Here is a 14,116-nt window from a genome sequence, read left to right on the forward strand (position 1 = left end):
GTTTTTGTTATGTTTTGTTATTATAACCATGTTGTGACATCGACATGTAAAACAAACATAAACAATTAAATAAATAAAAAATAATTAATAATTTTTAATTTCAATTAATCAAATTATTAAAATATAAAATTCATTTTTAAAAATTAAACATGCGGTCGTATGCAAAAAAAAAAAAAAAAAATATATAAATTAAAAATATAAAATCAATATGTCTTCTGTATTATATCCGGCTATTTTTCCAGAATAAATACGTCATATCCGTAAAAGATGGCAACAACAGTAACAGTATCATCATAACACACGAGGTCAATCAAGCAATAAAGTTCTACTAAACCTCGAAATTATGGATTTATTATTAAAATTAAAAGTTTATAATATTGTTTAATAATTTAACAATAAACATAACCAAAGTATTAATATATAAAATAATAATATATTTATTATTATTTTATAATAACAATAACAATAATATTTTTAATATTTGAATAAATAAAGTGTCACGTGGTGGCCACCCACGTTTCCCAACATTTGTGGGTAAACAAGAAAAGACTAAACAAAAATCATCATTTATATACACACACATAGTTATTATTATTAATAATAATATATCTGTATGTATATATATATACATAATTTTTTTGTATATGTGTTAGTTGAGTTGTTTAGTGATCACACAAATTAATCACTGCTGTATATTTTTTATTATATTCCAAAAAAAGAAGAAGACAAAAGGATACAATACAAGGTAAGACAAAGATAGATAAATAATAAATTTATCTGTTTATATATTTTACCGGTTAATATTATTAAATTATAACAAAATAAAATATATATTGTTGATAACATAAACATGGTTATGAAAAAAAAAAAAAAAATGTCTTATAAAAACTTGGCTAATTGAAATAATATTATATAAAAAATAAGTATAGATAAATTATTAAAATGGACCAAAGTTAAACATCTCAATATTTATAAAACTCATTAGCTTATATAAAATTATAAAATTAAACATAATAATAATAATAACAAGACCAATGATAATAATAATATTTATGTAGCATCACTTGAGAATATTGTTTTTATATATTTGATAGTGTGTGTTCGATAGGAAAAAAAAAAAAAAAAAAAAAAAGAACCGGGACAACAGGGTGGGCCGGCCATATTACGTGAAGAAATAAATATTGCGAGAGAAAGAGAGAGGAGAGCAGAGGAGAGAGAAGAAAGAGAGTTACACCAAAAAAAAATTGAGTTTATTATTTGTCAGTGTGGTAGCATTGAAAAAAAATATATATGTATACAAAATAACACACACACACATACATTAACAAGAAAGGAGAAAAACAAGCGCGTGATTTTTATTAAAAAAAAAATAAATAAATAAAAACATAGAGATAAAAAATAATAATAAATAAAACCACATTTTTTGTGTACAACAATTTAGCTCGATTAGTAATTGTAAAATTTATTAGATATAAAAAAAGAGTGTTCTTGGTGTTTTTTTTTTTTTTTTTGAATTTTTTATATTTTTTTTTTTAGTTTATTTATTTCCCCTCACTTGGTTGGCTGCGTGAGTGCGTGCGTGCACGTTGTGCTGTAGCCTCTCGGCATCGTAACGCCTGATCCGTAAATAAATATATAAATTCAAGTAAATAAGCACACTGATCATCAATAGTTTAAAAAAAAAAAATTAATAAAAAACGATATTAATAATGTGTTGTGATTATTTAAAAATTAATTTAAATAATAAAATGTGTAGACAGTTTGATAATTTAATAATAAAAAATACATAATTGGATAAATAGAAAAAAAAAAAAAAAAGAAAAAAAAATATACATAGACAGATTAATATATACATGTATTTATATAAAAATAATATATACACGTTGTATATATAAGAAAAAAAATAGGATTTAAAAAGTAAAAAAGTAAAAAAAAAAAGGATTATATATATATATATATTTTTTTTTTTGGTTTTATTGAAAGGCCACGATGTCGTATTCACGTACACAGGAAAGCGACGCGTGGGCGCTACTTTCCCTAAAATCAGCACCGGCAAGTCCAACAAAAATGCAGTGGAATCCAGAATCAAAGGGTGCACCAATTGCACGTTTAGAAGGACGTGAATTTGAATATATGGTACGACAAAAACGTATTACAATTGGACGTAATAGTAGCAGAGGCGAGGTTGATGTTAATATGGGACATTCAAATTTTATATCAAGACGACATTTGGAAATATATTATGAACATCCACATTTTTTGATGATTTGTAATGGTAAAAATGGAGTATTTATTGGTGGTGCATTTCATCGTAAAAGTGCACCAGCATATCAATTACCAAAACAGTAAGTTTTTTTATTTATTATTATTATTATTTCTAGAAACAATATGTGAACAATAATTATTTATTAATTATTATTTTGAACATAAATTATATTGATCATTATGATTGCATTGACTGATTGATCCTTTTGTTTTTTTTTTTTTTATCTTTAATTTATTCTTATTGAGAAAGATTGAAAAAAAAAAAAACAACTTGCATCATTTATTTTTAATGACTATAATTTTTACTGTTTTATTAATTTAAGATTAAAATATTTTATTTCTTTTTAGATCTTTGACCAAATGTATATATCTATTTATTTATTTACTTTTTTATTGTTTTTTTTATTTTTGTAGCTATGATGTAATACACTCAGAGATGTATGTATTGCAGTTATCTACATAAACTCTCAGTTTCATAGCAACACACAATCAATAATATTATTGTTTACATTTTGTTTGAAGTTTAAATCTTTGTTTTTGTTTTTATTTTTATTTTTTTTTGACAGATATTTGTTTTGTTTTTTTTTTTTTTTTTTTTTTTAAAAGAAAAAGATACGTGGAGTTGTTTAATATGATAATATATATTAATGTTTAAATTATGTTTTGTCTTTCTAGATGTGCGTTTAGATTTCCAAGTACCAATATACGTTTGGAATTTCAATCCCTAATTGATGATCAAGACCATGGTAATGTTAATAGAATATCACCACCACCACCAAAACAACGTCAACCATTACCACCATTGCGTATTAATATACCTGATAATACAGGTTACAGTAGTCCATTTCCATCACCAACTGGTACAATAAGTGCTGCAAATTCATGTCCAGCAAGTCCACGCTCTGGTCAACTTAGAAGAAATGTTGCTGCTGATTTACATATGGTTGCAGCATGTGCAGCAGATGTTGCTGATGATCCGTATGCTACTGATAGTACTGGACAAAGTACAAGTCATCATATGTCACCAGAATCTGGTAGTGAAGCAAGATATCGTAATAATAATAATAATAATAATAATAATAGTGGTCAAGGACCAAATGGTACATCAACACATTATAGTCCACCAAAAGAAGATACTAAACCACCATATTCATATGCTCAATTAATTGTACAAGCAATTGCATCAGCATCAGATAAACAATTAACATTATCTGGTATTTATTCATATATAACAAAGAATTATCCTTATTATCGTACAGCTGATAAAGGATGGCAAAATTCAATAAGACATAATTTGTCATTGAATCGTTATTTTCTTAAAGTACCAAGAAGTCAAGAAGAACCAGGTAAAGGTAGTTTTTGGAAAATTGATCAACAATCAGAGGGTAAACTTATTGAACAATCATTTAGAAGAAGAAGACAACGTGGTGTACAATGTTTCCGTGCTCCATTTGGACCATCATCATCAAGGTAAGTGTTCTTTGAATTAAGAAGATTATAATTCCTTTTACAATAATAATAATAATTATGTTATTGCTTTAGAAGTGCTCCAGCATCACCATCACATATTAACATGAGTGGAATAATGACACCTGAATGTTTAAGTAGAGAAGGTTCACCAGGTCCTGATAGTTCTTATCCTGATAGTTCTGTACCATCACCAGCTGGACAATTAACAAGTCAATCAGCACCTGGATCACCTGGACATCCTTATATTTCATCAGGTCCAACAACTCAAAAAGGACGTCTTATTCATCAAATTGGAGTAGTAACAAATGGTAGTAGTGGTGATGTACAACGAGAAGGTTAGATGATTAATTTAATTTTTTAATTATTTATAATAATAAAATATAGTTTTTAAATATAAACTTTAATTATTTTTTATCTTATTTTTTTTAGATAAATATATGCCCGGTAATATTGTGGAGGAACAATCGTTATCGCCTGCAGGCCAATATAGTCCGGCACCTGTTATTGTACCTGTATATAATTACAGGTATTTATTTCATCATTAATATTTTAATAATATTAATATAACTGTCAAGTATATTGATATAATTAATATATATTTTTCTATTTTTTTTCAAGTGGTAACTATGGTGGCCCTGACGCAGGCGTTGGGGTAAATAAACGTATCCTCGAGGATCCAGATAGTCCAGGTTCACCAGCACCACTTGCAATTGTTGAAAGTCCAGAACCACCAGAATATTCAGGACAAAAACGTCAACGTATTAACGACTCAGATGAACATTAAATTTCTACGTTTGACTACATATTCTTGTACCGTAGGACATTGTTATTACATTATTACTATTAATATTATTATTGATTTTTTTTTCTTTTTTTTTTTTTTTGTTCAATTTATATATTATTATGAAAATATCAGACGAATCGTCCGCTCGATATCGATATTAACAGACGATGAGCTTTGTACGATTTTCAATAGAAAAAAAAAAAAAAAAAAATCAATTATATGCATTTTTTTTTTTTTTTTCTCATAATCGTGTTTACATTTTAGACGTTATAATAAAGAGTCTTGAAATGGCCGTGATATATTGTAAAACGTAGTAATAATAGATTTTTTTTTTTCTTTTTAATTTTGTTTTTGTTGTTTTTAATAAGTCCCAATTCAGTGATTAGATTATGTCAAATTTGATTATTAAAATAGTGATTATTATTATTTTCTCTTATATTTAAAAAAAAAATAATTCAAATTGAATTGTGTTTTGTTTTGTGTTGTTAACGAGTGGATGATCCGTCTGACTTGCATCCTGCCCTGAAGGCCCTCGTCTATTTAGTTACAAACATCATTTAAATGAATATATATTAAATTTTATTAAATTCGTATTCTCTTGAATATATATAACAATACTTATTCCATTTTTGGAATTTTTATAAAAACAAAATTTTTAAGAAAATTCGTTTTAATAAATTATAACAAGTGTTTAAAATTGTTGGGTCAAATCAAGGTAGCTAAATAACAAATTGTCAGACTGGGTGACAAATGTTTTCAAGTTTTTCTATAAATGCATTTTCAAATTGTTAAATATAACATGAAAAATAATAATAATAATTTAAAAACAAATAAATAATTTATCAACGTAATTATATTGGGAAACTAATGTCATTAGAAAAAAAAAATACAAAAACTTAAATTATAAATTTAATAATCACTGAATAAAAAAAAGAAAAAAAAAAAAAAATCACTATTAATTGTTAAATAGTTATCACTTGAAATGGCAATTAATTTGTTATCTGTCTGATGATAGCTAAAATATAAATAACCAAGCACCACAAAAAAAAAAAATATATATATATTTACTTACGAACAAAAAAAAAATTGAAAATAACTCATTTGTAATAATTGAAATTAATATAAGTAAAATATTGTTTTTTTTTTTTTTCCCAATATAAATGCGATTTAATAATTTATCCGAGTACTCCATAAAAAAAAAATTGATTATTTTTAAGAGTACACAATAGATTATGCCAATTTGAACAAAAGAAAATAAACAAAAAAAAATATAAGAGAAAAAATTAATTAAAAAAATTAGATTTAAAGAAAAATTAAAAATTAAAAAAAAATTAAAAATAGTAATAGAGTACTAGGATTTTGTATATACGTTTAAATTCATATATATTTAAAAAATATGGGGTACTCTGGAGTCCCCATCTTAGGTCCCAAGAAAAAAAATATTTTAACCCCCCAAATCCCCATTCCTCATCAATTTTTCCTCCCCTTTATTTTTCCACAGTTTAAGAATAATAATATCTATTTCTCTCGAATCTCCTGAATGACAGAAAAACTCAGGAACATGAAAAAAATTTGCTACATCATAAAATAATATTGATTTCAAAAAAAAAAATAATTACACACATATGTATAAATTGTCTATAAAAAAAAATCGCAAATAAATAGATGAGTATTGGTTTTTAATGATAATTACTTTTTTTTTTTTTTTTTTTTTATATGTAAAAAAAAAAGTGTGAATGAATGAAAAGTTAAAGAAAATATAAAAAAAAAAAAAAAAAAAAAACCAAATAAAATTTAATGAAAAATATAGTATATAAGCCAAGCGACCTCTATTTTTGTGACGATTAGCGTAATAACGTTGAAAAAATTTTAAACTTAAATTAATAAACAAAATTTGATGCGCTCGAAGCGATTAATCATGAATAATGTGTGTGCAGTGATGAAGAGAAAAAATAATAACGTTAAATTTTTTTAGGGTTTATTGTATTTAAAAAGAATTTTTTTTTTATGAAAATTATAAATTCTTAATTTCATTAATTATTACAATATTTTGTAACTATTATTATTTTTTCTAAAATATTTTTTTATTGAAAAAAATTTATCGATAATGCATATTCATTTTTTTTTTTTAATAAAAAAAAAATACTCAAATGAGTTTATCAAATATTCAAATTGTAAAAAAAAAAAAATATAAATAATAATTGGAAATGAAATTTAAAAAGTATTTATAAAAAATAAATAAAAATGAATAAATAACTGATATTAAAATATGTGCTGAGAAAACCTGGTATGTTTTTTGTGGAAATTCGAGACTGTGCACGTACAATAAATACAAAATAAAAGAAAAAATGTTGATAAAAAAAATTTAAAAATGTACTCATCAGTGTACAAACTAAAGGGGAATAAAAAAAAAAAAAAATATGAAAATAAACGATTTAAAATAATAAATTAAAAGTAAAAAAAAAAATATAGGATAACAAAATAAAAAAATAATAAATAATCGTGTCAACGATTTGAGCTGGTTATTTTGCCGGCATTGTGATTATATTTGTCAGCAAAATGAAATAATATGTAAACTATTAAAATGAAGAATAAAGATAAAGGGGAAAATTAAATTAAAAAATTGATTAAGAAAAAAAATAGCAAGTAGAATGACACGTCCTACTTGAAGGAAAAAAGAAAAAAAAAAAAAAATTGTAAACAAGAATAAATAATAATTCATAATAAACTTGAGAAAGAAAAATATATCACTGGTTATAATTGAATATAAATCAAGTCTAATAATGTATAGAATGTCATAGGTAAAAAAAAAAAAAAAAGAATTCAATTAAATAATAACAAGCTTTGTCGAAGTAAAAACAAACTGATCGATTTTATCGTTCAGTTAAAAAATCCGTTAAAGATATATTATATTCATATTGTTTTTATCAAAGAACAAAAAAAAAAAAATCTAAATAAATAATAATTAATTTAAAAAAACAAATATAGCAATCAATTTATAGGTCTGCCTGCATTATAATTATAATTTTATAAAAAGCTTCTATGGCCACTATTTGAAAAATAAAAAGAAAAAAAATCAACATAATTTTATCATGAGTAAATAATTATTATACAAAAAATAAAAAAATAAAATAAATAATGATTGTATATATGTATTATTTGATGATGTGAATAATAATAAGATACACGAGTGAATGATCAAATAAATACGACAATGATTAAATGATGAAAAAAAAACATTCAGTTGATTAATAAAATTTAAAATAACAAATGCTATAAAGGTACTGTGGATTTTCAGATAAATATTAAGAACAAAAAAAATATTATTAATTTTATTACTATTATTATTTATAAATATTCCTATTTGTTTATAATTTTTTTATATTAACAAAATATCTCATTCAACTTTGATAACGTCTCGAACTTTATTTTATTAATTGAAAAGCATTTTAGAAGACCAACTGAAGCTTTCAATCGTGGTACGTTTGTTTTTATATTTAAAATTATAATTGAATAATGAAGCAATTAATTAATTAATTAATTTTTAGGCTCTCATCAGAGAGCAAGAGTATCATAAAAATATCATTAAGAGACAGGTGAATGTCATCAGTTTATGGCAAGAAATTTATAACTGTCGATTATTAATTAAATAAAATCCTACCTTTTTCGCGGATGTTCATCTTCCCACGTTGGTCATCAAAATACTCCAAGCCATGTAGAAGTTCGCATGATGATTTTCTCTGTTCAACAATGCCATGTGGTGGTTCATGATGATTCTATCTGATCAGCACAACAAGTTCAATGTTCACAGACACACACACACACACTAAATAATAATTACACTTTTCTCTCCTTTTCACCACACATTTTCAAAACCACTTCTAATAACAGAATTTATAAGGTTTATAAGGTAGGTAAGTTTTTTTTTCTGTTTTTATATCATCTAATTTTTATATTAAATTGTTTTTAATATTTTATTTCTATTTGATTGATAATTCACTATATTATTATATATTTTTTTTTAAATAGTTTATTATTATTGTTATTATTTGAAAACGATCTATTGAAAGAGGATCTCGAGCTGGCTGTCGATCTTTTTTTCACATTCTTTTTAACAGAGGCGGTTCGTTCTTGGTACTCGAAACTCCAACAGGTGCGTTAATTCATGCGCAACAACACCTGTCTACCAAATCATTTTGAAAATTGTTAAAACTCACCGACAAGTAGTAACAACAACAATAAGTGGTACATTTGCAACAACATAAATATCAATCATCTCAGCGACATGTGATGTGATTGATTTTCGTAGTAAAACAAAGATAAATTTTGCCAATAATATTTTATCAGATAATTCATGAGTTGTTGGGGCAATAATTTTTCGTTATTATTCATTATCGTTGAGGCATAATATTATGTGAATGGTCTTGATGCATTTTGTTAGTGGTTCAAGTGTACCTGTATTTCATATGATTGTTGAATTATCAAATAGTTTATGAACAATTCACTTGATTTTTGAAGCACTCGGTAACACAAACTAAAGTCAACGTACCTTATGAAACTTTTAACATTAACATCATTCACTTGGTATTTGTTATGTTATATTTTAGCATAGAAACAGTCTCAGTTGTCTTGATTATTTTTAATAGAACAGTAGATCTTTTTTTACGTTATTGGATAAATTTAACGACGCAACTACAACAATAGAGATTAAATTATTATTGAATAAGTTTGAGACTGTACTTTTATTTTTAAAAATAAAATAAATTAACTCACTGTAGTCAAAAATATTTTTGGCTTCAATGACAAACCAATTTCCTCATTTTTTTCTTTCTAGTTATAAAAATTGTGTTTGAATAATTAAATTAACACATTAGTCACTTCAGCCATACTTCTTGGTATCTGTTAACAATAAAAATATTAAATGAACGTTATAAAATTTTATCACATTGGAGTAATTATTGAAAACTAAAAAAAAAGAGTAGATGAAAGTGAGATTATTAAATTTATAATAAATGAACAAATTAATAAATAGTAAATAAAAAAAAAGATAAATAAATAATAAATAAACAAATAGACAGTAAAACAATTGAATCTCAAATAAACAACAATGTAATATACCTATACCAAATATTTATGAAAATTTATGAAAAAATTAATAAATTCATTGTCTTTGTAAAGAATGACAACCTAACCTCGAATAATTAATTTTATTTTAGCTTAATTATTGAAAAAAATTACGTAATTATGTTTGTTTATGCACTAAATAATTGAAAACAATAAAAAAAGTTGATGTTTACATATTTGTCCATTCATTGCCAAATAAAGATTTGCTTTTGTCAGCTCCAACACCATTGACATATACATTAATTTTAGCCAAAATTCTCAAAAGTCAGCAATAATTTATACCACAATCTGTTCAGAAAAATTTAATTGACCGATTTATTGAAAATTTATAATTATTTATGTAACAATTATTATTGCAATAATAAGTCTAAAATCACAACACTGAACGACATATATGTTTTCAGTGGTTTTCAGACTAAGCCGCGGCCATTTTGGATTTGGTCACGCTATCTAGTTGAGAACTTATCGACTATTAGTTAAAATTTTAAATTTTGAACGAACATTTTTTTTTTCTCCCCACCCGTGAGCATTATAAAAATAAAAAAAAAAACAGAGAAAAAAAAAAGAAAGAAGCAAATAAAATAAAAATACAGAATATAATATTAATAACAATATCAATATTAATAAAACAATGAATGCCATCGCTGAATATGTACCTATTAATAATTAATTATCCTTTTAAAAATATGAAATTAAAATTTATATTAATTATCAATTTTTTGCCGGAAAATTAACAAATTCAGACTAGAGTGGGTATAAGCACCTATACCCACTCTAATTCAGACGACATAGGCGCGCTTATCAGTTATATTCACTCCAAGACGACAAGGTCACAACCGGCTCAACAACGACGAATAATTGCGACGCCATTGTCACGGCGTTGCCGAAAAAAAAAAAAAAAAGAAAAAAAAATTATTTTTTTTCGCAAATATACATCATTTATTAATAAAAAAATTAGACAAAAATAAATATAACATTCACACACAAAAAAATTAGAGACGGGTGATGTTGAACATAAAATAATAAATTAATAAAAAAATTAATTTTCATATTTACGACTCCACAGCCATTTTGAGCATTAGCATTTTGCGACCCAGTTTTTGCCAAAAAAAAAAAAAAAAAATTCATAATTACTCAATTTTATTATAATTCAATATTAAATAACCGATACGTTAAAAATTTATTGAGCAAATTAATAATAAAAATAAAAATGAAATATATAAATTAAACGATACCAGAAAAAAACAGCAAAATCAGGATCAGCAGGAACGCCAAAAGGGCAGCTTGGCAAGAATGTAGAACAAAACAAAACACAAATATCAACATTACAAATCCACAACACTGACTGACCCCCCGCAAGCGCACAATGCAAGCACAACAGGTTTCAAGCGTCTCAAGTGTTCGCAAAAACACGAAGTGAACTCGGCTATAACTGCACTGTTTCAGCCAATCATCTGATCAGATGCCAAGTTTCAGTAGCAAATTGTTTTTTTTTTTTATATTATTATTATTATTATTATTATTATGTATTATCAAAAATGTAAAAAAAAAAAAAAAACAAGACAGTGAAATATTTGAGGGAAATAAATTTTTTTATAATAATAAAATCAACATAATAATTTAAAAAACTAAACTAATAATATTTCATTTTTAATTTTTTTTTTTTTAATCTCACGTATACGCAGTTGAAGATTATAATATGTCATGTTATATTGAGATGAATAATGTAATATATATTAAATAATTTATTTGCAAAAAAAAAAAAAAAATTAATTAAAAGTTTAAAACGTTAAAATTATTAATTTTGTTTTTGCGTATATAATAAATATATTTTTTATTTATTATACACATTAATTTTATTTATTTATATAATCGTTATTATTAATTTTGTTATTATTTTTTGATCAAGTAGCTGTTAGCTTCGCAGTATAGCGAACTTCAAAAATCCCATATTTACACAAAATTATATCGTATCATATACCAAACTAAATGAATCGTTTCAGCTGGTAGGAATGAGTGGGACAACCACCAACAACAACAACAACAACATAGTAGCCAATAATGGCTTAGAATCATGTCCCTACCAGTTGAAACGATCACAAACGATCATCATGTCTCCACTCATTGGCTGCCATATCGTTGTTGGTTGTCCCCACTCATCCCGTCCTTAGAGTTTAGACACGATTAGCAAAAGGGCAAGTTGCAACAGCACCGAAAATGCACGGGGTATGAAAGTCAGTTTATAATTTTAACTTGTAGTGAAATTACGTATTTTTTGTTGTCGTCCCCACTTTTTCTTATATTCTCTGTGATTTTGTGTTAAAGTTTAGCCATTTTTGCGTCTTTTTCGTCTTTTTAACAAAAAGCGTGTCTGAAACGTATGATGTGTTGACGCAATTCAACAAACACAATTTTTATAACTGGAACTAAAAAAATGATTAAATTGGTTTGTCTTTGGAGAGAAAATCAGTGAGTTAAATCATTTCATTAGAAAAAAAATAAAAGTGCAATTTAATATTCACCCAATAATAATTAAATAATTTATTCTTACAGTTGCATCATTAAATTTATCCATGAGAAAAACATTAGTCTTGCTAATATATGTCAAATAAAATATAAAAAAGCTTCAATGCACTATTTTAAAATAATTGAGACAACTGAGACGGTTTTCATGCTAAAATACAACATAAACAATACCCAGTAAATGATTATATTGTTAAAAGTGTCATGAGGTTCGTTGTCGATCTTAATTTGTGTTATCAAGTGCTCTTTGAAAATCAATCAAATTGTTTATAAACTATTTGACAATTTAACAATCATCAAATGGTCAACTGGTACACTTGAATCAGAAAAAAAATGATAAAAAACCAAGCATCGAGACCATCCACATGATATTATGCTTCAACAATGATAAATCCATCATAATAAAAAATCATTACTTAATCATTTACATTTTGCATGTGCAATTGAATTCAAAAAATGTAAAGTTTCAATGAAGTCCAACATCTCATGAGTTATTTATACAATCTTTTACTGGAAAAAAATCAATAACATCACATGTTGCTGGTATTATTGGCTCTTAGGCTCTATTTAATGTACCACTTGTTGTTTAACACTGGTGTTGCTGATAAATCCTAACATCTTGGTCGTCAGGCTTGAGTGTCAAGAAATTCCTGCCTCTACTGATTAGAGTGTAAAAAATATTCTCGAAACAACTTATATTGCAAACTTAGCCGACAATTCGAGACCTTCTTTTAAAATTGATAAATCATTTTCAAATAATAATAATAATAATATGCTATTGAACATTTCTAAATAAACAAGAGAAATAGTTTATTATCAAGTGAATAATTATAAAGACAATACTCTAAAATAATTCATATTTATCAATTTTATTCAGTTCATATAAAAACAAAAACTCTATCAAGTTTTTTATAAAATATATAAGTTAATATGTATTGTTTTTTTTTTTTGTTACACCAAGTGGTGGAGTGGAAAGTGTTTTTAAAAAAGTTTTTGTGAAAAGTGTGGTGATCATTGTTTTGTGTAGTGCTTGTGTGTGATCAGTGAACCTGTTGATGATCAGATTGAATCATCACATTAACTACATGGAGTGTAGCATCTTCTGGTCTTCATGGAATGCAGTATCCTGAGCAATTTGATGACCAGCGTGGGAAGATGAACATCCGCTTAAAAGGTAGGATTTTATTTAATTAATAATTGCATTTATGGACCATGATCTTGTTTGAAACTCCATGATACTCTGTAATATATTCTTTAGGTCATTCTGCTTTTTTTAAAATTATGATCTATGTATTATTTGATAATTTAATTTTTATGATATTGATTAGATAACGCGTATTGTTATCATGTACTACCCCAAGAAGTTGATTCTTAAATCCATCAAAATTTGCTGCTTAAAGCGCAATTTCAAGATTTATTCTTTTTATATAGTTTTATAATGTGTCATTTGAAGATTTAGTGCAAGTGTTTTATTTATTTTTTAAGTAAGTAAATATTTTATTTTATTATAATACTTCCATGATGTTAATCGGCATATTTCGTAAATTTTCAAATAATAATAGAAACTTCTTTTCGCCATTTTGGTGCATGTGTAACATATAATTTTTTACAAATGCGCCAGCAGATAGCGTTCTATTGTAATAAAGCTGAACACACAATGGACTGCAACAAATTTCAAGAATTAAATCAAATTAAATTAAACACATAAAAGTGGGAGAATATATGTGCTATAGTAAGTACATATGTTTTCTATACTTAACTGTATCAAATAATTCCTCACTCACAAATAAATGCTCCAATTTTGGAACAGCCCAGCTGCCAAGATGAATAAAACAACAAAAAAAAATAAAAAAATATACAACCCTTTACGCACGCTCACATACACAAACATATTTTATAGTAAAACGGAGTAAAAATTTTTCATGTATACATATATATAATTAATACACA

General features: G+C 25.2%; 2 protein-coding genes across 4 annotated transcripts in view; one reads left to right on the forward strand and one right to left on the reverse strand.

The window, feature by feature from the left end:
- Window positions 1-8,416, reverse strand: part of LOC122852296 (homeobox protein SIX6-like) — a 55,267-nt gene extending 46,851 nt beyond the window's left edge. Inside the window, exon 1 of the mRNA XM_044152012.1 lies at window positions 8,181-8,416. The gene's annotated coding sequence lies outside the window, so the exon portion shown is untranslated. The remainder of the gene's footprint in view (window positions 1-8,180) is intronic.
- LOC122852294 (forkhead box protein K1) lies at window positions 268-7,354 on the forward strand. Of its 3 annotated transcripts, XM_044152007.1 has the most exons (7): window positions 270-745; window positions 1,984-2,345; window positions 2,941-3,011; window positions 3,096-3,735; window positions 3,808-4,070; window positions 4,165-4,261; window positions 4,354-7,354. In XM_044152007.1, exons 2-7 carry the CDS (start codon window positions 1,990-1,992, stop codon window positions 4,517-4,519), a joined length of 1,593 nt encoding a protein of 530 aa, XP_044007942.1. In that variant the 5' UTR covers window positions 270-745; window positions 1,984-1,989; the 3' UTR covers window positions 4,520-7,354. The 3 variants fall into 3 exon arrangements, with proteins under 3 accessions (XP_044007941.1, XP_044007942.1, XP_044007940.1); XM_044152006.1 differs by having other exon boundaries at window positions 268-745; window positions 2,941-3,735; window positions 3,811-4,070; XM_044152005.1 differs by having other exon boundaries at window positions 271-745; window positions 2,941-3,735.
- Window positions 8,417-14,116: the final 5,700 nt, after the last annotated feature.

This window comes from Aphidius gifuensis, linkage group LG3, assembly GCF_014905175.1.
Source record: "Aphidius gifuensis isolate YNYX2018 linkage group LG3, ASM1490517v1, whole genome shotgun sequence".
Classification (NCBI taxonomy): Eukaryota; Metazoa; Arthropoda; class Insecta; order Hymenoptera; family Braconidae; genus Aphidius; species Aphidius gifuensis.

What these genes read in the sequence shown, in the direction of transcription:
- LOC122852294 (XM_044152005.1), top strand. Translation starts at nt 1,990, where the DNA reads ATGTCGTATTCACGTACACAGGAAAGCGACGCGTGGGCGCTACTTTCC. An exon ending in GCATATCAATTACCAAAACA is followed by an intron (nt 2,346 to 2,940) that starts GTAAGTTTTTTT and finishes TTGTCTTTCTAG; the next exon opens with ATGTGCGTTTAGATTTCCAA. An exon ending in TTTGGACCATCATCATCAAG is followed by an intron (nt 3,736 to 3,807) that starts GTAAGTGTTCTT and finishes TTATTGCTTTAG; the next exon opens with AAGTGCTCCAGCATCACCAT.